Source organism: Macaca nemestrina, chromosome 9, assembly GCF_043159975.1.
Source record: "Macaca nemestrina isolate mMacNem1 chromosome 9, mMacNem.hap1, whole genome shotgun sequence".
In the NCBI taxonomy this organism is placed as follows: domain Eukaryota; kingdom Metazoa; phylum Chordata; class Mammalia; order Primates; family Cercopithecidae; genus Macaca; species Macaca nemestrina.
The window spans coordinates 65,327,635-65,352,077 of NC_092133.1; the positions used below are offsets into that span (position 1 = coordinate 65,327,635).

Here is a 24,443-nt window from a genome sequence, read left to right on the forward strand (position 1 = left end):
TGCTCCTTTGTACGTCTCAAAGCACTTTACACAACTGGTGCGTAATAGTTAAAATCTTATCTCACCCCTCCCCATTTGACTTGATAACTTAGGAAGGTAAAAGGCATGAGGTGGCTTTCACAGCTGTGGGACTTAGCTCTTGTTACCTTGGGCAGTTGTACAGATTCCTACAACCTGTATTTCAGGGTTGAAGTGAAAGTATTTGACTATCACTGAGTATTTTGTGTATTTATGGCTCTCGATCAAGATATTATATGTTGATAATAATCAGCTCTCGGCTACATTTCAATCTTTTTTTTTCTTTTAGTTTACTTTAAATTCTGGGATATATGTGCAGAACGTGCAGGTTTGTTACATAGGTATACATGTGCCATGGTGGTTTGCTGCACCTATCAACCTGTCATCTAGGTTTTACGCCCGCATGCATTAGGTATTTGTTGTTTTTTGTTTTTTTTTGTTTTTTTTTTTTTTTTTTTTTTTGAGACGGAGTCTCGCTCTGTTGCCCAGGCTGGAGTGCAGTGGCCGGATCTCAGCTCACTGCAAGCTCCGCCTCCCGGGTTCCCGCCATTCTCCTGCCTCAGCCTTCCAAGTAGCTGGGACAACAGGCGCCCGCCACCTCGCCCGGCTAGTTTTTTGTATTTTTTAGTAGAGACGGGTTTCACCGTGTTAGCCAGGACGGTCTCGATCTCCTGACCTCGTGATCCGCCCGTCTCGGCCTCCCAAAGTGCTGGGATTACAGGCTTGAGCCACCGCGCCCGGCCAGGTATTTGTTCTAATACTCGTGTTTTCTTTTTTTCTGAGGCAGTCTCGCTCACTGTAACTTCCACCTCTTGGACTCAAGCGATCCTTCCAACCTCACGCTCCGTGGTAGCTGGAACTACAGCCGCGCGCCACCACACCCGGCTAATTTTTTAAAAAAATTATTGTAGAGATGGGTCTTGCTATGTTGCCCACTCCAGTAGGCATCCCAAAATGTTACTGGCATTGCAAAATGTTGGGATTACAGATGTGAGCCGCCACGCCTGTCCTTTTTTAAAAAAGAAAGTTTTATCCAGTGACAGGCTGGGGTATATACACTTAATGTCTAAAGGTTTTTGCCTTTCAGTTCATATCAACGCGAGTAGAGTTAGCTAGCTATGTTTGTAAAAAATATTTCGGCATGCTTCGTTAAAGGAAGCTCATATTAAACATTTATATAAATCCATCCTCACAGGGTCAATCTAGAGATAAACTCTCCGCTGCAGGGGGCGGGGAAGGAGGCGGGAACACCCTCATTGACAACTTCATTTCCATGAGAATGGTTGTTGTGGTGATTGCTACGTCTTCCCATTGGCCACTGCCGAGCGTATTGCGGTTCTCCGGACGGGTTTTATTGGTTCTCGTTCCATAGCGGCCGCAACGTGCCGAGAGCCGTAAGTAAAGTGTCGCAAAGCAGAAGGAAGGCGGGAGTCCCGACTGCAAACATTGAGGAAAGCCAGGCAGTAGAGGCCGCTATGGCGAACGTTCCGTGGGCAGAGGTCTGCGAGAAATTCCAGGCGGCGCTGACCCTGTCGCGGGTGGAACTGCAAAAAAATCCGGAGAAGGAACCGTACAAGTCCAAATACAGCGCCCGGGCCCTGCTGGAAGAGGTCAAGGCGCTGCTCGGCCCCGCGCCTGAGGACGAGGATGAGCGGCCTGAGGCCGAGGACGGCCCGGGTGCTGGTGACCACGCCCTGGGGCTGCCGGCTGAGGTGGTGGATCCCGAGGGGCCCGTGGCCCAGCGGGCGGTGAGGCTGGCGGTCATTGAGTTCCACCTCGGGGTGAACCACATCGACACGGAGGAGCTGTCGGCGGGGGAGGAGCACCTGGTGAAATGCCTGCGGCTGCTGCGCCGGTACCGACTCTCGCACGACTGCATCTCCCTCTACATCCAGGCGCAGGTGAGAGCGAGCCCGGCAGGCCGGCCCCTGTCGACGAATGGCGAGGGATGGGGAGGAGCCCCTGCCAAGGCCAAGGGCAGAAGTTCTAAGGCGCAATTCGTCCCCACGTTTTTGAAGCTCTGGACTGAGTCCCAGAGAGCGTCTGTGGTCTTCAAAAAAGCCAGTCTTAAGGACGTATTGCCTTGTAACTAGATCTCCCACAGTCGTCCCCAGACTCCCTGTCCACCCTCGTCGCCCACTCCAACATCGCTTGCTGCTGCTTCACTTAGTCGTGGCGATGCATTGGTGTCCGAGACCCTCCTACATCGTCATGCGCTTTCCTCTCCACCAGTCCAACTCCTGTTCATTCTGTTAAGAAAATCCAAAGTAATTTAAATCTTAACGTCTCAAGGAAATGATAATGACCGGAGTACATTCTTTTTTGGTTTTGTTTTTGTCTTTTTCTTGGAGATAGGGTTCTTACTGTGTCGCCCAGGTTGGAGTTAAGTGGCACCATCATAGCGCACTGCAGCTTCCACCTCTTGGGCTCAAGCAGTCCTCCTGCCTCAGCCTTCATAGTAGCTGGGACCACAGGCACACGCCACCATTCTTGGTAATTTTTAAAATTTTCTGTAGAGATGGGGGTCTCACTATATTGCCCAGGCTGGTCTTGAACTCCTGGACTCAAGTGATCCTTCTGGCTCGGCTTCCCAAAGTGCTGGGATTACTGGCCTGAGCCGCTGTGCCTGGCTCGTAATACATTCTTAATTCAAAATAATGTGTCCAAAATCTTCAGCTTCCTTTCTTACCAAATTCATTTGTTTGCATCTTAGGGAATTCTTTCCCATTCTTGAAAACCTATCTCAAGAATCACTTCCTTTAGTATTAATAACTTTCTTGGGACCATTTTGAGCCAAACTGATCTCTCCTTCCTACCTTTGAATTCTTATAATACTTTTTGTATATACCATTTATATGGTACTTGATTTATTAAATAAATCTGGGCAGGGCACAGTGGTTCCCATCTGTAATGCCAGCATTTTGGGAGGCCGAAGTGGGAGGATGGCATGAGGTCAGGAGTTCAAGACCAGCCTGGGCAACAAAGTGAGACTCTGTCTCTAAAAAAAAAAAAAAAGCAAAAGAAAACCGCACAAAACTAGCCAGGCGTGGTGGTACACACCTGTAGCCCTAGCTACTGGGGAGGCTAGGCTGAGCTGGGAGGATCACTTGAGCCCCTGGAGGAGCCGTGATCATGCCACTGCAACTCCAGCCTGGGTGACAGAGCAAGACCTTTTCTCAGCAACAACAACAAAATCCACATCAATATTCTAAAGTAATATTGGTCAACACCTGTGAAAAGAAAGGGTGAAAAAAAGAAAAATACTTTAAAAAGTTAATATTGGGACAGGTGAATATGGATGTTCATCAAAGCAGTGTTGATTTTTTTTTGGAGACAGAGTCTCGCTGTCTCCCAGGCTGGAGTGCAGTGGTGCAATCTCGGCTCACTGCAGTCTCCGCCTCTCGGGTTCAAGTGATTCTCCTGCCTCGACCTCCTGAGTAGCTGAGACTACAGGTGCGTGCCACCATGCCCGGCTAATTTTTTGTATTTTTAGTAGAGATGGGGTTTCACTGTGTTAGGCAGGATGGTCTTGATCTCCTGACCTCGTGATCCACCCTCCTTGGCCTCCCAAAGTGCTGGGATTACAGGCACGAGTCGCCACACCCGGCCAGTGTTGATTATTAAAGAAGAAAAACTGCCGGGCTGAGGCAGGAGGGTTGCTTGAGCCCAGGAGGTCAAGGCTGCAGTGAGCCAAGATCGTGCCACTGCACTCCAGCCTGTGCAACAGAGTGAGACCCTGTCTCAAAAAACAAAGAAAAGGAAAACAATATAAATGTCAGTAGGAATATGATTAAATTCCATTACATCCAAACAGAAGAACAGTACGTAATTATTAAAAATAATAATTATATTTTAAAAAATTGGCAATATGAAGAGGGAGGGAGAAGACTGTAAGCCATGTTTAGAATTATGTAGAAAAGGCCAGGTATGGTGGCTCACACTTGTAATCCTAGCACTTTGGGAGGCTGGGATGAAATGATCACTCGAGCTTAGGAGTTCAAGACAAGCCTGGGCAGGCACATAGTGACACCTATTTTTAGTCGCTACTAAAAATAAGAAAAAAAAATTATTCCAGGCATGGCTGCTTCGCTAGGCAGTATGTTCTTTGGGCAGCCATCAGAGCCCCAACCACCACCAGGGCTCTGGGACCAGGCTTCCCTTACTTACCAGCAGCTCCAGGAGCTCTGAGACCTTCTAACAATACTTTGGTGGACGATGTGAAGTCATCTTTCCAGACTTGCTTAGCCTCTCCGTTAAGTCAGGACTACGTCAATGGCACCAATCAGGAAGAAATTGGAACTGGTGTTGATCGGTGTATACACAAGTTTCTGGATATTGCAAGACAGACAGAATGTTTTTTTCCTACAAAAAAGATTGCAATTATCTGTCCAGAAACCAGAGCAAGTTATCAATGAGGATGTCTCCAAACTAAGAAATGAGTAACATTGGAGACATGCACTGGTCCAGAAGCACTTGACAAAGCTAAGGCGTTGGCAGCAAGTGCTGGAGGTCATCACGTGCAGCACAAAAAGCTAACCAATATCTGTCAAGGCTCCTTGGTCTACCTTCAGCAGGCATTCAATATCCCTGCACTTCTGAAGTGCACCTGAGCAAAAGGGTAAAGGCTGTGGGCCTGAGAGTGGTCTGGTGTGGGAGACAGCCGCATGCAGATGGTTTGCCACACATCCCTTCTCGTAGACTTGGCATTTTGGAAGAACTGTTTGACAGAGAATGAGTTGATTTTAGTTTTATGCTCCCACCTAAAATTTTTTCAGTATTTTTATAAGGTGTTAATTTCTTGAGTACTTTATTTATAACATGCCTGTAGCTTGGGTAAACCAAATAAACTTTTTTTGTCTTAGGCCAAGTTTAGACTGTTTGTATGATGATACAGTTTCTTTTTTATGTGGGGTTTTTTTTTTTTTGCTTGTTTTTTATTTTTATTTTTGAGACAGAATCTTTCTTTGTTGCCCAGGCTACATAGCAGTGGCACCTTCACAGCTCACTGCAACTTCCACTTTCCTGGCTTAAGCGATCCTTCCACCTCAGCCTCCCAAATAGCTGGGACCACAGATGCATGCCACCATGCCCAGCTAATTTTTGTATTTTTAGAGAGACGGTGTTTCACCATGTTGCTCGGGCTGGTCTCGAACTCCTGAGCTCAGGTAATCTATCCACCCCAGACTCCCAAAGTGTTGGGATTACCGGTATGAGCCACCGTGCCTGGCCTTTTTAAATTTTTTGCATGACTTTTCATCTTTTTATGTGTGTTTCCCATTTGTTTGATATGAGGGAAAAAATTCTAATAGCTTGAGATCAAAGGGATGGGGATTTTGGTTGTAGGCCTTTTATAATACCCCTCAGTGGTGGTGTAGAAAAATAGGTAAGTTTTTTCTGTTTCAAGACTTCAGACTACCTCAAGAAGAACAATCTAATGCAATGGTATTTGTAATGCTTCCAGAGGTCTCAGAAGAGGAATTTTTTTTGTAAATGAGTTGGAAGAGGATTAAAATATCCTGGGTTAGTGTAGTAATATTACAGTAGGATCCTTAGGTTGATGCTGACTTTTATTTGGGGTAAGCTTATATTTTGTGTGGTGTTTATTTACTTTTTTTGAAGAGGAGGATGTAGTAGGAGCAGTGTTACAAATCAGTTTAAGTAATGGGGTAGACCCTGTTCTCAGTAGGGGTATAGGTGAGTTATGAGGACTAAAGCTTGCTCTGATGGTCTCTTTTTGTTTTGCTTTCTTTGGTTTTATCTTTTTTGTTTTACATTTGGGGAGGGGAGGGATTTTCCATTAAGGAAGAATTTGCTAGTGGATTTGATTCCAAGGGCCTGGGGTATCACAGTGGGGTTGGGGAGGGACTGCAGGGTGATCCTTGGCTACTGACCCTCCACAAAGAGTATGTGGTGCCCCTGCCCTTTGAAGATAATTTGCTCTCTTGTTAGTTTTGCAGGCCACCTCAGATTCTCTGTTGAATTGCTGTTAAGAAATACAGACCAGCGTTGTTTCTGGGCTCTTGCTGGGTGAGGTTTTCCTGAGTTTTATGTCTCTTCTTAGTTCACATCGTGTTACCCAGAACAAATACTTCACTGTCTTCTGAACAGGCAGTACTCCTGTGGCTCTGTGTCTTGGCTCGTTTAGTTTTCTTCAGCCTTGAAGACTCCTTCCCACACTTGCTGACATCCACTCATGTTCCTGGTATGATCTGGATTGCTGCCTGGTCCCTGCAATATCCCAGTGCTCTTTCTGCTGCATTCTCAGAGCACAGGACTTTTCTCTTTTCTACTGACCTTGCTTGGTTCTCCCTTGTGGGTTAGTAATTTCTCTCTGTCTCTTTGCCCCTCACTAATTGTTCACCCATGAGAGTTAGGTATTACTCCTTTTAAATATACAGGGACCATATATAGTCTTTATCTTTTATACATGATACTTATTACTCAATTTTATGTGTGCAGGGTATCTGGCACATGGACCTGTGATTAGTAGCCTGAGGTCGACAAATGCATAGGTTAAACAAAACTTTTTTTTTTAATTTAATTTAATTTTATCTTTATAGAGATGGGGTCTCACTGTATTGACCAGGCTGGTCTCAAACTCCTGGCCTCAAGTGATCCTCACATCTTGGCTTCCCAAAATGCCAGGATTATGGGCATGAGCCACTGAGCCCAGCCTAAACAAAGCTTTTAAAAGCTCCTGCAACCTCAAGGTTGTTAACCTGGTCATCTCTTGGTAATTAGAAAGTCTGATTGGCTGCTTTAGATTTCTTAATTAAAAACCTAAATAAACTGATTAAGTTTTAGGCATTCTTTCAAAGGTTTCTCAGTGAAAAGATTGGGAACTATTCTATTTGGTGCTTTGTGAAAATATTTTGAATTAATGTATGTACCAGTTATTGCCATTTCTTAAGTCCAAAATGTTTTTCTGGTCAAATAAATAGCAGCTTTTCAAAAACAAATTAGCAGGGTGTGGTGGCGTGTAGTTCCAGCTACTTAGGAGGCTGAGGTGGGAGGACTACTTAAGCCTGGGAGATCAAGGCTGCAGTAAACTATGATGGTGTCACTGCACTCCAGCCTGTGTGACAGAGTGAGACCCTGTCTCAGAAAAAAAAAAAAAGAATTTGTAGAATGATCCTATTTTTGTATAAGACTATGTATACACATACACACACATATTTATATTATATATACACATATGATAAAAAGTTTATATATGTGTGAATATATACAAATACATATATACGTGTGTGTATATGAAAGAGTTTTGCAAGTATCAGTTCATGAGAATTCATGATATTCTAACTGCTTTGTCTTAATCTGGTGTCTTCTCCTTGGGGAACTATAGAACTTGGCTTTACATTATTTATCAAAAGAGATTGATATTACATTAGATTATCAAAAGAGAATTCTGCCTTCTCTGGGTTCCAGGTGCCTTAGGAATAATTTTTATCTGGTATTCCTTCTGATCCTTGTTATTACCGATATATACTGGCACTACCAGCTTGATTTTAGTAAAATTTCTTGGGAAATTAGTAGATTACTCTCCCCACTCCAGGTTATGTATGTATAAGGCATGCTTTTTGTTGTCATTGTTCACAGCTTCGTTGAGTTGCAATTGGCATATAATAAACTGCACTTTTGTTTTTTTTTTTTTTTTGAGTCGGAGTCTCCCTCTGTCACCCAGGCTGGAGTGCAGTGGCAAGATCTTTGCTCACTGCAAGCTCCGCCTCCCAGGTTCACACCATTCTCCTGCCTTAGCCTCCCGAGTAGCTGGGACTACAGGTGCGTGCCACCACGCCCGGCTAATTTTTTGTATTTTTAGTAGAGACGGGGTTTCATCTTGTTAGTCAGGATGGTCTAGATCTCCTGACCTCGTGATCTGCCTGCCTCAGCCTCCCAGAGTGCTGGGATTACAGGCATGAGCCACCGTGCCTGGCTTTTAATTGCACATATTTGTAACGGTACAGTCGGATGAGTTTTGATACATGTGGTTTTTTTGTTTTTGTTTTGTTTTGTTTTTTGTTTTTTGTTTTTTTTTTTTTTTTGAAACGGAGTCTCGCTCTGTCGCTCAGGCTGGAGTGCAGTGGCACATCTCGGCTCACTGCAAGCTCTGCCTCCTGGGTTCACGCCATTCTCCTGCCTCAGCCTCCTAAGTAGCTGGGACTACAGGCGCCCGCCACCACTAATTTTTTTTTTTTTTTTTTTTTTTTTTTTGTATTTTTAGTAGAGACAGGGTTTCACCATGTTAGCCAGGATGGTCTCGATCTCCTGACCTTCGCCGGCCTTGGCCTCCCAAAGTGCTGGGATTACAGGCGTGAGCTACCGCGCCCCGCCTTTTTTGTTTGTTTGTTTGTTTGTTTTTGAGACAGAGTCTCACTTGTTGCCCAGGCTGGAGTGCAGTGGCGCGATCTCGGCTCACTGCAAGCTCCGCCTCCTGGTTTTGCGCCATTCTCCTGCCTCAGCCTCCAGATTAGCTGGCACTACAGGAGCGGGCTAATTTTTTGTATTTTTAGTAGAGACCGGGTTTCACCATGTTAGCCAGGATGGTCTAGATATCCTGGCCTCGTGATCCGCCCGCTTCGGCCTCCCAAAGTGCTGGGATTACAGGCATGAGCCACCGCACCCAGCCTGACGTATGTATTTATACCTGTGAAACAATCACTGCAATCAAGATACGAACATACCTGTTACCACCAAAAGTTTTCTTGTGCTCCTTTGTAGTCCCTCCCTCTCTCCTATATTCTTTTCCTCCCTTCTGCTTGCCCCACCCCTGGATTTTGTAGATTTTTATTTTATTTTAGAGACAGAGTCTTACTGGGTTGCGTAGGCTGGCCTTAAACTCCTGGGACCATGTGAACCTTTCACCTCAGCCTCCTGAGTAGCTGGGACTATGTAGAAATTTATTTTATTTTATTTTTGGAAACAGGGTCTGACTCTGTCACCCAGGCTGGAGTGTAGCGGCAGGATCTTGGCTCACTGCAACCTCTGCTTCCTGGGCTCAAGCCATCCTCCCAAGTAGCTGGGACTACACAGTCATGCCACCATGCCCAGCTAATTTTTGTATTTTTTGTAGAGGCAGGGTTTTGCCATGTTGCCCAGGTGTCAAGTGATCTGCCTGCCTTGGCCTCCCAAAGTGCTGGGATTACAGGTATGCACCACTGTACCCAGCCTATGTAGAATTTTATGTTACTGAAATCATATTGTATATACTCTTGTTTTGGTATACCTTTTTTCCACTCCACATCATTATTTCATTCTGTATCTACTGATCATGTCTTTTCATATTCAGTCTGTTAATAGGGTGGATTACATTGATTTTTGTAAATGTTAAACCTTGCATTCCTGGGATAAACTCCATTTGGTCATAATGTATTATCCTTTTTATATATTGTTGAACTGAATTCACTAAAATTTTGTTTAAAATCTTTGCATCTATGTTCATGAAGGATTTCAGTCTGTAGTTTTCTTGTTATATCTTTGGTTTAATATGGGAAGTGTTCTGTCCTTTTCTCTTTTCTGGAAGTGTTTGTGTAGTGTTGGTGTTAAACTTCATTACATGTTTGACACAATTTACCAGTAATACTTTTTTAGCTGTTTTTATTTTGTATTTTACTTTTCTCCTTACCTAGTTTGATATGATGGCAAGGATATGATATGTGAAAGATGCCAGACCTTCCATTGTAGCTTTTCTACCCTTAGTAGAATTTATATTGCATTTAAAGAATAATTCACATAAAGACTGGGCACAGTGGCTCATGGCTGTAATCCCAGCACTTTGGGAGGCCGAGGCGGGTGGATCACTTAAGGTCAGGAGTTTGAGATCCAACATGATGAAACCCCGTCTCTACTGAAAATACAAAAATTAGCCAGGTGTGGTGGTGGGTGCGTTATCACAGCTACTCTTGAGGCTGAGGCACAAGAATCCTTGAACCCGGGAGGCGGAGGTTGCAGTGGGCCGAGATTGTGTCACTGCACTCTAGACTGGGCAACAGAGCAAGACTCTTATCTCAAAAAAAAAACAGGTAATAATAATTCAAATAAAATGTCAATAGTGATTATCTCTGTGGAGTCAAACTTAAAAAAAAAAAATCCAAAACACCAAACCTAATTTAATTTTAAAAATAAAGGCAGGCCGGGTGTGGTGACTCACGCCTGGAATCCCAGCACTTTGGGAGGCCGAGGCAGGTGGATCACCTGAGGTCAGGAGTTCGAGACAAGCCTGGCCAAAATGGCAAAACCCCATCTCTACTAAAAATACAAAAATTAGCCGGGTGTGATGTTGGGCGCTTGTAATCCCAGCTACTCTGGAGGCTGAGGCAGGAGAATAACTTGAACCCTGCCTCAGGAGGTGGAGGTTGCAGTGAGCCGAGATCGTGCCACTGCACTCCAGCCTGGGCGACAAGAATGAAACACTGTCTCAAAAAAATAAATAGGCTGGGCGCAGTGGCTCACACCTGTGATCCCAGCACTTTGGGAGGCCAAGGAGGGTGGATTGCCTGAGATTAGCAGTTAGAGACCAGCCTGGCCAACATGGTGAAACCTCCTCTCTACTAAAAATACAAAAATTAGCCAGTCATGGTGGCAGGCGCCTGTAATCCCAGCTACTCAAGAAGCTAAGAGAGGAGAATTGCTTGAAGCCGGGAGGCGGAGGTTGCAGTGAACTGAGATCGCGCCACGGCACTCCAGCCTGGGTGATAGTGAGACTCCATCTCGAAAAAAGATAAATAAATAAATAAATAAATAAATAAATAAATAAATAAAGGCATTCTAGATTCCTTACATGGTCCTTACCTTCAGGACCTTAATAGGTTATGATCCAGAAGAAGAATTTTAGTCATTTTTGGACATACTCTAGGGTCTCTGTTTGGTTTCGGATTTGTCACATACCAAGAATTGTTGCTTTCTGTGGCATAGTCTACCCTGGATCTAGCAGGCCAAACACAACCCTGTCCCAAAAATAGAGTGTGACTAACCAGTTTCTGGTACTAGGTGAGTCTCCAGACTACCTAGGTTAGGTGCAGTGTGCTGCAGTGGGGCATGGTGGTATCATGGTCAAAGGAGTTTCCCAAGCACTTTCTATAATCAAAGGAGAAATAAGTTGAACTAAAGAGTAAGGAAAGCCTGGGCGCAGTGGCTCATGCCTTTAACCCCAGCACTTTGGGAGGCCGAGGCGGGAGGATCACGAGGTCAGGAGATCGAAACCATCCTGGCTAATACAGTGAAACCCCGTCTCAACTGAAAAAAAAAATACAGAAAAATTAGCTGGGTGTGGTGGCAGGTGCCTGTAGTCCCAGCTACTCAAGAGGCTGAGGCAGGAGAATGGCATGAACCTTGGAGGCGGAGCTTGCAGTGAGACCAGATGGTGCCACTGCACTCCAGCCTGAGCGACAGAGCGAGACTCCGTCTCAGGAAAAAAAAAAAAAGGAAAAGGTGACTTGTAAGTCTAAGATCAGGAAATTACATTCAGTAAGTTATTAGGAAGGCAGAGCCCTTTGTATTAGTCCATTCTCATATTGCTATAAAGAACTACATGAGACTAGATACTTTATAAAGAAAAGAGGTTTAATTGGCTCACAGTTCCACAGGCTGTACAGGAGGTATAGCTGGGGAGGCCTCAGGAAACTTACAGTCATGGCAAAAGGTGAAGGGGAAGCTCAAACATCCTACATGGCTGGAGCAGGAAGGGGAGAGAGCAAAGGGAAGTGATACACACTTTCAAACAACCAGATCTCATGAGAACAGCAAGGGGAAATCCACCCCCATGATCCAGTCACCTCCCACCAGGCTTCTCCTCCAACACTGAAGATCACAATTCAACATGAGATTTGGATGGGGACACAGAGCCAAACCTTATCACCCTTCAAGTCTCTGTTACTTATGAGGTTTAATAAGGTCATCTATTATGTCAAGCCTCTATTACTTATGTAGTTTAATGAGGTCCTGGAAAGGACCTCATAAGTAACAGAGGAGAGAACTATCCAATCTCACAACATTATCAGTATGACCTATAGTCCTGGATACTGAGGACTGATCAAGTCACGTAAAAAAAAATTATACAATAGATATATTTTGTGAAGCCAGAAGACCAAAGTGCTATGTTCCAGTGGAATGACCAAGTCACTTTTATTTCGTTTTTCTTCAAATAGAGACAAAGTCTCACTGTGTTGCTCAGGCTGGTCTCGAACTCCTGGGCTAAAGTTTCAGCCTCCCAAAGTGTTGGGATTATAGGCATAAGCCACTGTGCCCAGCCAAAATATTTTTATTTATTTATTTATTTATTTATTTATTTTTGGAGACAGTCTCTCTCTCTGTTGCCCAGGCTGGATTGCAGTGGCGCAATCTCGGCTCACTGCAACCTCGACCTCCTGGGTTCAAGCGATTCTTCTGCCTCAGCCTCCTGAGTAACTGGGACTACAGACGTGTACCACCACACCTAGCTAATTTTTGTACTTTTAGTAGAGATGGGGTTTCACCATGTTGGTCAGGCTTGTCTTGAACTCCTAACCTTGTGATCTGCCTGCCTCGGCCTCCCAAAGTGCTGGGATTATAGGCGAGAGCCACTGCACCCGGCCCAAAAGATTTTTAAAACAAAATGTGGGCCGGGCGCGGTGGCTCACGCCTGTAATCCCAGCACTTTGGGAGGCCGAGGCGGGCGGATCACAAGGTCAGGAGATCGAGACCACGGTGAAACCCCGTCTCTACTAAAAATACAAAAAATTAGCCGGGCGCGGTTGTGGGCGCCTGTAGTCCCAGCTACTCGGGAGGCTGAGGCAGGAGAATGGCATGAACCCGGGAGGCGGAGCTTGCAGTGAGCCGAGATCGCGCCACTGCACTCCAGCCTGGGCGACAGAGCGAGACTCCGTCTCAAAAAAAAAAAAAAAAAAAAAATGTGTGATATAGTAATATATATACTTCTTTATTAACATATTATATAATGTATCTAATATCTTTGATGATTTTAAAGTAATGATGAGCATAAATGATATTTTGAGATATCTGCAAACTAGCATAATAGGGTTTTTTTTTTTTTTCATTTCTATTGTTCGCAAAGTCCCAGGTCCTATAATACTGCTACATTTTGTTTCCTGTGTTCATAATGAAAAGAAATGCTATATTTTAATAGGAGATTAGTGAAAAGAAATTTGTATTTTATTTTCCCTATCCAAATTCGTGGACTCTGAATTCTCTTTATGGATGCTTGGGGGTCCTTAGACTTGAGGTTAAGAATTTCTTTTTTTTTTTTTTTTTTTTTTTTTTGAGACGGAGTCTCGCTTTGTCGCCCAGGCTGGAGTGCAGTGGCCGGATCTCAGCTCACTGCAAGCTCCGCCTCCCGGGTTTACGCCATTCTCCTGCCTCAGCCTCCCGAGTAGCTGGGACTACAGGCGCCCACCACCTCGCCCGGCTATTTTTTTGTATTTTTTTAGTAGAGACGGGGTTTCACCATATTAGCCAGGATGGTCTCGATCTCCTGACCTCGTGATCCGCCCGTCTCGGCCTCCCAAAGTGCTGGGATTACAGGCTTGAGCCACCGCGCCTGGCCGAGGTTAAGAATTTCTGCATTAAAAACTCTGTTTCCTTAACCTGTTCCTTCCCTAGGGGAATGGCAAAAGATGGTAGAAGGCCAGCCTCAGAAGTATCCTTGTGCCTGAAGGACTGACTATTCCAAGGGAAGTGAGGTAGACTAACTCCACTACATATATACTTTTTTTTTTTTTTTTGAGATAGGGTCTCACTCTGTAGCCCAGGCTAGAGTGCAGTGGCATGATCTTGGCTCACTGTAACCTCCACCTCCTGGGTTCAAGCCATTCTTCTGCCTCAGCCTCCCAGGTAGTTGGGATTACAGGCATCTGCCACCACACTTGGCTAATTTTTTTTTTTTTTATTTTTCAGTAGGGATGGGGTTTCACCATGTTGGCCAGGCTGATCTCAAACTCCTGACCTGAAGTGATCTGCCTACCTTGGCCTCCCAAAGTGCTAGGATTACAGGTGTGAGCCACTGTGCTGGGCCCATATATATAATTTTTTGGTTTTGATTTTGTTTTTGAGACAGAGTCTTGCTCCATTGCCCAGGCAGGAGTGCAATGGTGCGATCTTGGCTCACTGCAGCCTCTACCTCCCAGGTTGAAACAGTTCTCGTGCCTCAGCCTCCCAAGCAGCTGAGATTACAGGCGCATGCCACCACTCCCGGCTAATTTTTGTGTTTTTAGTAGAGATGGGGTTTCGCCATTTTGGCGAGGCTGGTCTTGAACTTCTCGCCTCAAGTGACCTGCCTACCTCGGCCTCCCAAAGTGCTAGAATTACAGGTGTGAGCCACCACACCCAGCCTATTTCTTTTTTTAAAAAAAGTCGGCCGGGCGCGGTGGCTCAAGCCTGTAATCCCAGCACTTTGGGAGGCCGAGACGGGCGGATCACGAGGCCAGGAGATCAAGACCATCCTGGCTAACACGGTGAAACCCCGTCTCTATTAAAAAATACAAAAAATTAGCCGGGCGTGGTGGCGGGCGCCTGTAGTCCCAGCTACTCGGGAGGCTGAGGCAGGAGAATGGCGTGAACCCAGGAGGCGGAGCTTGCAGTGAGCTGAGATCCGGCCACTGCACTCCAGCCTGGGCGACAGAGCGAGACTCCGTCTCAAAAAAAAAAAAAAAAAAAAAAAAAGGTCTCTGGAAGAGCATAGTATTTTCAAAGCACTATATGTTTCTGATCCATCTTTGTCTATTATCTCAGAAATCTCACCATGGCTTAGCTGATTGCCCCTTACTCAAAGGCCCACATCATATTGTTGACCTGCTGGGGCTCGCAGTAATACTTGAAGGCTGGGATGCCAGGAGGATCCATTTCCAACTTACTCACATGGTTGTCGGCAGGATTCAGTTCCTCACAGGCTTTTTGATGGAGGGCCTCAGACTGTTGACCTCTCTCATTTCCTTTCCATATGGGCCTCTCCATAGGGTGGCTCACAACATGGCAGTTGGCTTCTTTAAGAAGGAGCAGTCAATTGGCTGGGCGCAGTGGCTCATGCCTGTAATCCCAGCACTTTGGGAGGCCAAGGCGTGTGGATCACAAGGTCAGGAGATCGAGACCATCCTGGCTAACACGGTGAGACCCCATCTTCTACTAAAAATACAAAAAATTAGCCGGGTGTGGTGGCGGGCACCTGTAGTCCCAGCTACTGGGGAGGCTGAGGCAGGAGAATGGCAGTAACCTGGGAGGCGGAGCGTGCAGTGAGCCGAGACTGCGCCACTGCACTCCATCCTGGGCAACAGAGGAAGACTCTGTCTCAAAAAAAAAAAAAAAAAAAAAAAAAAAAGCAGGCAATAGATAGCACCCAAAATGGAAACCAAGGGTTTTGTTAACTAATCTTGGAAATGACTTTCCATCACTTCTGTGATAGTCTAGTTGTTAGAAGCACATCACTAAAACCAGCCTGTACTCAAGGGGAAGAGATTACAGAGCATGAATACCCAGAAGCAGAGATCATTGGGGGTTGATTTTAGCAGCTACCTGCTGCACTACATAAGGTCAATATCATTGTGAATAATTAATTGGTAATCCAACTCCACTATTTGGTAAGTATTGACTTTAAAACTATGAAATTTACTTTAATTGGAGGTCTTATATCATTGTTTGCTTCTCTTTTTCTTTATTTTCCAGAATAACCTGGGTATCTTGTGGTCTGAAAGAGAAGAAATTGAAACTGCACAGGCTTACCTAGAGTCATCAGAAGCCCTATATACTCAGTATATGAAGGAGGTATGTTACATGTCAGATAATTTTTAAGTTTTGATTGAAACTAGTCAAGAATTGATAGTAAGAATCCCTCATTCGTAATATTGGTGTGACTCTTCACTGTGCCCAGGAACTTCTCTATAGAGCTATCTGGGAAGTCACCTAATAGCTGAAATTATTGCATATTAAAGACTTCAGGGTTTTAAAAAAATAATTCTTGGATAGGACATAATGGCAACCTAGTCTAAATACCATTATAAAGGAAATATTATTCTAATGTTATCCTAAAATACTATTTGCATGTTTTTGTATTTATAATTTAAATATTTTATTTTGGTTTTCCATGAAAATAGCATTACTTGAAGGAAACAAGAACTACTTTAACAAAACATCTGAAATCTTTGAAGCAATGGTTCTCAAATGTTAGCACCCATCAAAATCTGGAGAGCTCGTGAAAGCAGAGCAGACTGGGCATCCAGGCTCTGATTTAATAGTTCTGGGGTGGGGTCTAGGAATTTGCTTTTTTTTTTTTTTTTTTTTTGACATGGAGTCTTGCTCTGTCACCCAGGCTGGAGTGCAGTGGTAGGATCTTGGCTCACTGCAAGCTCTGCCTCCCGGGTTCACGCCATTCTCCTGCCTCAGCCTCCTGAGTAGCTGGGACTACAGGCGCCCGCCACCACGCCCCGCTAATTTTTTGTATTTTTAGTAGAGACGGGTTTTCACCCTGTTAGCCAGGATGGTCGCGATTTCCTGACCTTGTGATCCGCCCACCTCGGCCTCCCAAAGTGCTGGGATTACAGGCGTGAGCCACCGCCCCAGTCGGAATTTGCATTTTTAACAAGGTCCTGCCTGGGTGATATTTATACTGCTGGTCTAAGTACTATACTGTACTTTGAGAACCACTGCTTCAGGGCAATGGTTTTTCAATGATTTTTTTTTTTAAGCCCGTGAAACCCTTCTGAAAATGCAGCATATAAAAATTGATTGAGTTACTCTGGTTAAGCAGGTTAGAAGGACCCAGAGCCCAATCTACTACAGATTCTTCCTCCTCCCCACTGCAGTAGTACAAAAGAGATGCTGTAGAACTTCTAGGGCTCTGGGGAGCCAACACTGAAGACTCTCACTTTAGGGTCACAGCCTGCAAAGGTGACAAGCCACTGTGTTACCATCTGTTTCCTTAATAAACTTGTTTTAATATGAAAGGGAAATTGTCAGGCACAATATTTTCTTATGGATTACTATTTGTCACAGCTATCTGCTTTAAAAATCCATTAATAGGCCGGGCGCGGTGGCTCAAGCCTGTAATCCCAGCACTTTGGGAGGCCGAGACGGGCGGATCATGAGGTCAGGAGATCGAGACCATCCTGGCTGACACAGTGAAACCCCGTCTCTACTAAAAAATACAAAAAAACTAGCCGGGCGAGGTGGCGGGCGCCTGTAGTCCCAGCTACTCGGGAGGCTGAGGCAGGAGAATGGCGTGAACCCGGGAGGCGGAGCTTGCAGTGAGCCAAGATCACGCCACTGCACTCCAGCCTGGGCGGCAGAGCGAGACTCTGTCTCAAAAAAAAAAAAAAAAAAATCCATTAATACGGCTGGGCATGGTGGCTTATGCCTGTAATCCCAGCATTTTGGGAGGCCGAGGCAAGTGGATGACTTGAGGTCAGGAGTTCAAGACCAGCTTGGGCAACATGGTGAAACCCCATCTCTACTAAAAATACAAAATAGCGGGCGTGGTGGCACATTCCTATAGTCCCAGCTACTCCGGAGACTGAGGCAGGAGAATCGCTTGAACCTGAGAGGCAGAGGCTGCGGTGAGCCGAGATCACACCACTGTACTCCGGCCTGGTCGACAGTGAGACCCTGTGTCAAAAAAAAAAAAAAAAAATCCATTAATAAAGTGCTTTTATAACATTAAAAAACTTGAAATAACATTAGATATCACGTAAAAGAGACTAAACATACAAAATTATGTTTGCTAAATTCAGGCATCAGAATACTTAACTACAAAAGAATATAAGAAGCTCGGTATGCCTGTAATCCCAGCACTTTGGGAGGCTGAGTCTGGAGGATCACTTGAGCCCAGAAGTTTGAGACCAGCCTGGGCAGCACAGCAAGGCCTTGTCACTATAAAAAATTTGCCAGATGTGGTAGCATACACCTGTAGTTTTAACTACTTGGGAGATTGAGGCAGGAGGGTCACCTGAGCCCAGGAGTTTGAGGTTGCAGTGAGCTATCATCGAACCACTGTACTCCAGCCGGGGTGACAGAGTAAGATTCTGACTTTATTTATTTATTTTTTTCTTTTTGATACGGAGTCTCGCTCGGTTGCCCAGGCTGGAGTGCAGTGGTGTGATCTCGGCTCACTACAACCTCCACCTCCTGAGTTCAAGTAATTCTCCTGCCTCAGCCTCCCAAGTAGTTGGGATTATAGGTGCCCGCCACCATTCCCGGCTAATTTTTTATTTTTTTGGAGACCAGGTTTCACTGTGTTGCCAGGCTGGTCTTGAACTCCTGGACTCAAGTGATCCGCCCACCTCAGTCTCCCAAAGTGCTGGGATTATAGGCATAAGCCACCATGCCCAGCCTCGCACCTTGGCATTTTAACTTTCTTCCTGAAGTACTAACAAGAGCAGAGTGCCACAAGGCCAAATAGAGATGTTAGTCTCCTCTTTCTTGCTTTTAGGCTCACAGTCTTGTACGTGAAATTGTTAATTTAAAATGTAAAGGCTGAGGCCGGGCACGTGGCTCACACCTTTAATCCCAGCACTTTGGGAGGCCGAGGTGGGTGGATTGCTTGACCTAGAAGTTCAAGATTAGCCTGGGCCACACAGTGATACTCTTGTCTCTATAAAAACTAAACAAAAATTAGCTGGGTGTGGTGATGTGTGCTTGTGGTCCCAGCTACTTGGGGGGCTGAGGTGGGAGGATGGCTTGAGTCCAGGAGGTCAAAGCTGCAGTGAGCCAGGATCCTCTGCCACTGCACTCCAGCCCAGGCAACCAAATGAGACCCTGTCTCAAAAATAAATAAAATGTAAAAGCTGAGTGTGGTGACTTGCACTTATAATCCCAGCACTTTGGGAGGCTGAGGTAGGAAGATTGCTTGATGCCAAGAGTTCAAGACCAACATGAGCAACAAAGCAAGAACCCGTCTTTTCAAAGAAAAAAAAAAAGTTACTAAGCATCAATAGTATTTCATTAAAAATAGTATTTATATGGAAACATAACACATATAGTGAAATTCCTTGTGCTTAGTTGTACCTCTATTTCAGTTAAAAGAAGATACTGATTTGACTGTTAATATTACTTATGAAGTGTGAAAGCCATAACAGTGAAGTATGTACATAAAATAATATATTGATTAATTCCCCTCATCTAGACAGGGGTATGCTTGGTAAGCAGCCCTCGGCATTGTTGAGGAGTTCTCTGAAGAATTACTTATCTATTGTATTTGCCTTGGGCCTTGCTTCCTGTCTTAGTTGTTTTTACTTTCTGTAAATCCTGGGAGCCCAAGTTGTGATGCTTTTAGTGTTCACATCCAGAATGTAAAATCATATTTTTATGGGAAGCATTGTTCCTTTTTGAGTTTAATGAATTCAGTTAAAAGCAAGAGTATGCTTCTAGATGGGACTATCCTCATAGAAGTAGAATGAGGCAGAGGTTAGGTAGTTCTGCTCTTTTGGAAGACGTAAGAGGGGGTTGTAAGTGATTTATAAATATTAACTCACTTAATCCTCATGAGATAGATACTGTTATTACTCTTATTTTATAGACGAAAAAATAGAAACACGAGATCAAGTGACTTGCCCAAGGCAATAAATAATAGAATCTGGTTTTAATGTCCCTGTATTGAAAGGGGGTAATATACTTTTCTTATTTTCTTGAGAAAAAAATATCAGAATAAATATTAAAATCTCTCATTTGATTTTTATTAGTGGCCAGTTTAGAATACTACTACTATAGAAATATATACATTTTTCTTATTTGTTTTGCTTATGCAAGTTTTTAACAGAGCTCTTTTACCAGACAAAATTGCAATTTGACATACTTAAAGAGGGGTCAGGCACGGTGGCTCACACCTGTAATCCCAGCACTTTGGGAGGCCAAGGCAGGCAGATCAAGAGATCAAGACCATCCTGGCCAACATGGAGAAACCCCGTCTCTACTAAAAATACAAAAATTAGCGGGGGGTGGTGGCACATGTCTGAAATCCCAGCTACTCAGGAGGTTAAGGCAGGAAAATCACTTGAACCTGGGAGGCGGAGGTTGTAGTGAGCCGGGATGGCACCACTGTCCTCCAGCCTGGTGAAAGAGCGAGACTCCATCTCCAAAAAAAAAAAAAAAAACTTAAAGAGGTTGGGCACAGTGGCTTATGCCTGTAGTTTCAGTACTTTGGGAGGCTGAGGCAGGAGGATCACTGGAGGCTAGGAGTTCAAGACCAGTCTGGGCAACAGAGCAAGACCCCCATCTCTAAATAAATAAATAAGAACTTAAAAAAAGAAAAAACAAAATACTTAAAGAATTATATATATCTAAAAGCAAATTGGTGAATTTTTTGCATATTTGCAGTTTAACTGCAACAACAGTAAAATTTTGTCAAATGTGAACTTACAGGGTATCTTTTATTTGTTTGACTCAGATTTTATGGTTAAGAAAATTACTTGTTGAGCCGGGTGCAGTGGCTCACGCCTATAATCCTAGCACTTTGGGAGGCCAAGGCAGGTGGATTGCTTGAGCCCAGGAGTTCAAGACCAGTCTGGGCAACATAGTGAAACCCTGTGTCTACAAAAAAATACAAAAATTAGCCAGGCCTGGTGTTGCACACCTGTAGTTCCAGCTACTCGGGAGGCTGAGGTAGGAGGATTGCTTGAGGTGGGAGGATCGGGAGACGGAGGTTACAGTGAGCCAAGATTGTGCCACTCCAATCCAGCCTGGTGACAGAAACTGTGTCTGAATAGATAAATACAAATTTAAAAAACGGAAAATTACTTCTTGAGTAACATAAAAATGAACTAGGAAAAAATGAAATGTATTTGGCTTGCAAAAGTTGATTTCTCCAGGTCTTCCAGAAGAGGGCACTTGGTGTTTACAGTTTAAAACTTTAAAGAGCTTTTGTTTTTCTTAATTGTAGGTTGGGTGTCCTCCTCTTGATCCTACTGAGCGTTTTCTTCCTGAAGAAGAGAAACTTACTGAACAAGAGAGATCAAAAAGGTGAGTAGGTGTAGAAATCAGCCCTTGCAAATATTTCCGCATAGCATAGATAAGTGATTGTTCAAAAAGGCACTTATAAAGGTTACAGAATGGGGATTCTGACATGAGTAAAACCTCCATTTACCGCTTACGTGTTATGTGACCTTGTTCAAACCTGAGACTCAGTTTCCTTATCTGTCAAATAGATACAATAAACAAATCCAACTCAAAGGGTTGGTGGGAGGATCAAAATAAATATGTGTGAAATTTACTTATAAAACATAAACCATGGGCGGGACACAGTGGCTCACGCCTATAATCCCAGCACTTTGGGAGGCTGAGGCGGGTGGATCACAAGGTCAGGAGTTCGAGACTGGCCTGACTATTACGGTGAAACCCCGTCTCAACCAAAAATACAAAAATTAGCCCGGCACGGTGGCAGGCATCTGTAGTTCCAGCTACTCGAGAGGCTGAGGCAGGAGAATTGCTTGAACCCAGGAGGTGGAGGTTGCAGTGAGCCGAGAGCACGACACTGCATTCCAGCCTGGGCAACAGAGTGAGACTCTGTCTCAGGAAAAAAAAAAGTAAACCATTACATAAATATTGGTTTATTTTTTCTTTACAGATTTGAAAAGGTTTATACTCATAACCTATATTACCTAGCTCAAGTCTACCAGCATCTGGAAATGTTTGAGAAGGCTGCTCACTATTGCCATAGTACACTAAAACGCCAGCTTGAGCATAATGCCTACCATCCTATAGAGTGGGCTATCAATGCTGCTACCTTGTCACAGTTTTACATCAATAAGGTAAGCATCTTGAAGTAGTTATCTAACAGAGTACCAATAGTGAGTATAAAAATAGAACCAGTAGTACCTTGAAAATACCATCTTTTAAAAACAGGTAGCTTGTATTTTATGATTTGCAACTGGACCCGAAAATGCAGCTCAGTTTGCCCGTGTACTAAAATTTTGTAGCTTTTTGTTGTATGAATTATTTTAAGTTTTAAAATACCAAGTTTTATCATTGTTTTACATGTTACCTAAGACCAATTCTTTTTTTTAACATAGGCACGCTATCTCAACTCATTTTAGTGAGGTATTACCTTAAATTGCAGATTTTATCTTGTAGATATATCTTTATCTTTATGTAATGGTAATCTCATAACTCTGAGAATTTGACTGAGGAAGTTGACTGTTAAATGTGGGCTTTGATAAAAGCATGTGATGCATTTCAGTTATTTTTCAGAATTAACTCTGTAATAATTTTTTAATGTTGGAAATATGTCTGCTGAGTTCCAAAGTTCTAGGTCTTTATGACATACTTCTTTTGGATTGTTAAACAGGGACAGTGTTTTTGAGCTTCTTAATTGTTTATCAGAATTTCTCATAAAAATTTTAAAAAGCATTGCTCACATCATGTTGATGTACCCTTAATTGACCCATTTATTCCTTTAATCCCTAAGAGTTTTTAATGCTAAAATAATTTTACACTACCTTTTCTAACCAGATTTTCCTATTAATCCTTAATAAGACATCTCGGCAATATAAATTACTTTTATTTATATTTCTAATTCGCAAGCCTCTCTGAAATTTTGGTAATTCTCTGCTTATCAGAGTTCCTTCTTTCATCTCTCTGGTAACCTGCTGCCTTATTCTTGGGCCTTTATCCTTTTTGAGCATTTCGTTAGCGTTGATTCTGTAAATGCGCCCTATGATTAAAGTATTGTCCCACAGAATTTCATTCAGAAAAGCTATTAGCAGGAGAGAAAGGGCTGTGGTGACTGCAGCATCGCTTCTAGGACTTTGGTCTAAGATCAAGTGTGTAAGTAACGCTACTGCATATATCAGAGCATTCAGTTAACTAATTCTCATGAATCCATTTCATTGTCCTCATCCAAAGTGTTATCCAGTGCCTCTGCTTGTGACATCTTTTTTACAGCTGTTGGAGGCCCCTTGTTCATTCTGTTTAGCAACTTTAAAATTATGTATTCACTATGACTTTAATTAATACTTAAAACTCCATGGATATTGGCAGTACTAAGATATCTAGATATTAAAGTGTGATTTAAAATTTAAAGTTGTTAAGCATTACTTATGTGGAGCATGCAGTAATTTTCATGAGACTTCCCACACCCTGCACTTTTATTTTTTGCCAAAATCTTTTTAAAGTTTTTGTTAAAACCAACTAAGTCGTATTGCAAAAAGAGGGATTTGAACCATGTTTTTAAAAATGCAATTGTCATTTATATCATTGTCATCTTCATCTGATTCCAATGATGAGGTTTTGCTACGTGGTGAATCCCTACCTGGCAGCTGCTAAAGTCCCACATTTACCAGCCACCTAGAGGGCATAAGATACTCACTGTTCTAGCAGCGATTGCTCACAGGGAGCCAATCTGGACAAAGCTGAAATGATGATAATGGTTAAGGGATTGGATTATAGAGAGATAATTAAAGTTTCATTATATAAACTCTAACTTTCTTTTGGCTTTTAAGATTTAACACATTTTTATCTATAGATGTTGCTGGGCCAATACTTGACATGCCCAGCTATTCTCAAGATGGCTTCTGAATTTGCCATAATGGAAAGATACATGTAATGCTGCGATTTTAAAGTTATAGCCAACCATTTAAAGCCTTTCAGGTATTACTATAATTAAGTAGACATTCTATTTAATGAGGGTGGCTTCCAACTAAAAGTTGGACTTTAACTTTGAACTTCTGCTGGGTGGTCCTTTGACTTACATGACAAATACAAAATGTTTCTATTAATAAGGAGATCTTCTCTAATTGTTTGAGAAGTTTGCCATGCCCAGAATTGAATTATGAAGTCTTTAAGAGTGTTGGTAAAGCAGTTCCATAAAGTTCATCTGTAGAAATCTGTTGACTTCAAAATTTGGTGGGAAGCCTTATTGTATGTAAATTTCAAAGATTTTAGAACACAGAAGTCTCTCCTTACCCAAATTTATCCTAATTGCCTGTGTATAGTAGGATGTAAAAGGGCTCTATAAACCTAATAAAAATTAAATCTTCAGACTGGGCAAGGTGGCTTACATTTATAACCCCAGCACTCTGGGAGGCCAAGGTGGGAGCATTGCTTGAGGCCAGGAGTTGGAGACTTGTCTAGGCAACATAGAGGAACCCCCAGAATTAGGCTTGGTGGCATGTGCCTATAGTCCAGCTACTCAGGAAGCTAAAGGTGGGAGGATCCCTTACGCCCAGGAGGTTGAGGCTGCAGCGAACTATGATTGTGCCACTGCACTCCAGCCTTGGGCTAGAGTGAGACCCCTATCTCATAAGGAAAAAAAAAATTCAGTCCTGACACAATGTAAATAGTCTAAGAATTTATTGTGCGTGGGAGTTTGGCTATTTAGACTGAACCTAAAGGGCTTTTTGAGACAGTTTAAGTCTAGGATGACAGCCATTCCTGTATATCTATTGATTAAATAAGGAGAGCTAACTTTCAATTGGCAGTTGTCTTTCAGCCCAAGTGGATTATTATTAAGAGTT

General features: G+C 43.4%; 1 protein-coding gene and 1 pseudogene across 1 annotated transcript in view; both read left to right on the forward strand.

Annotated features, from left to right (window-relative positions):
* Nucleotides 1–1,424: 1,424 nt before the first annotated feature.
* The window catches only part of KIFB (kinesin family binding protein), a 32,408-nt gene continuing 9,389 nt past the window's right edge, over nt 1,425–24,443 (forward strand). The window contains exons 1-4 of the mRNA XM_011715040.3: nt 1,425–1,919; nt 15,670–15,768; nt 20,873–20,952; nt 21,557–21,740. Of these exons, the coding sequence (XP_011713342.2) occupies nt 1,494–1,919; nt 15,670–15,768; nt 20,873–20,952; nt 21,557–21,740 (789 nt within the window). The 5' untranslated portion in view covers nt 1,425–1,493. The remainder of the gene's footprint in view (nt 1,920–15,669; nt 15,769–20,872; nt 20,953–21,556; nt 21,741–24,443) is intronic.
* On the forward strand, nt 1,926–11,441 carry LOC139356255 (mediator of RNA polymerase II transcription subunit 28 pseudogene; annotated as a pseudogene).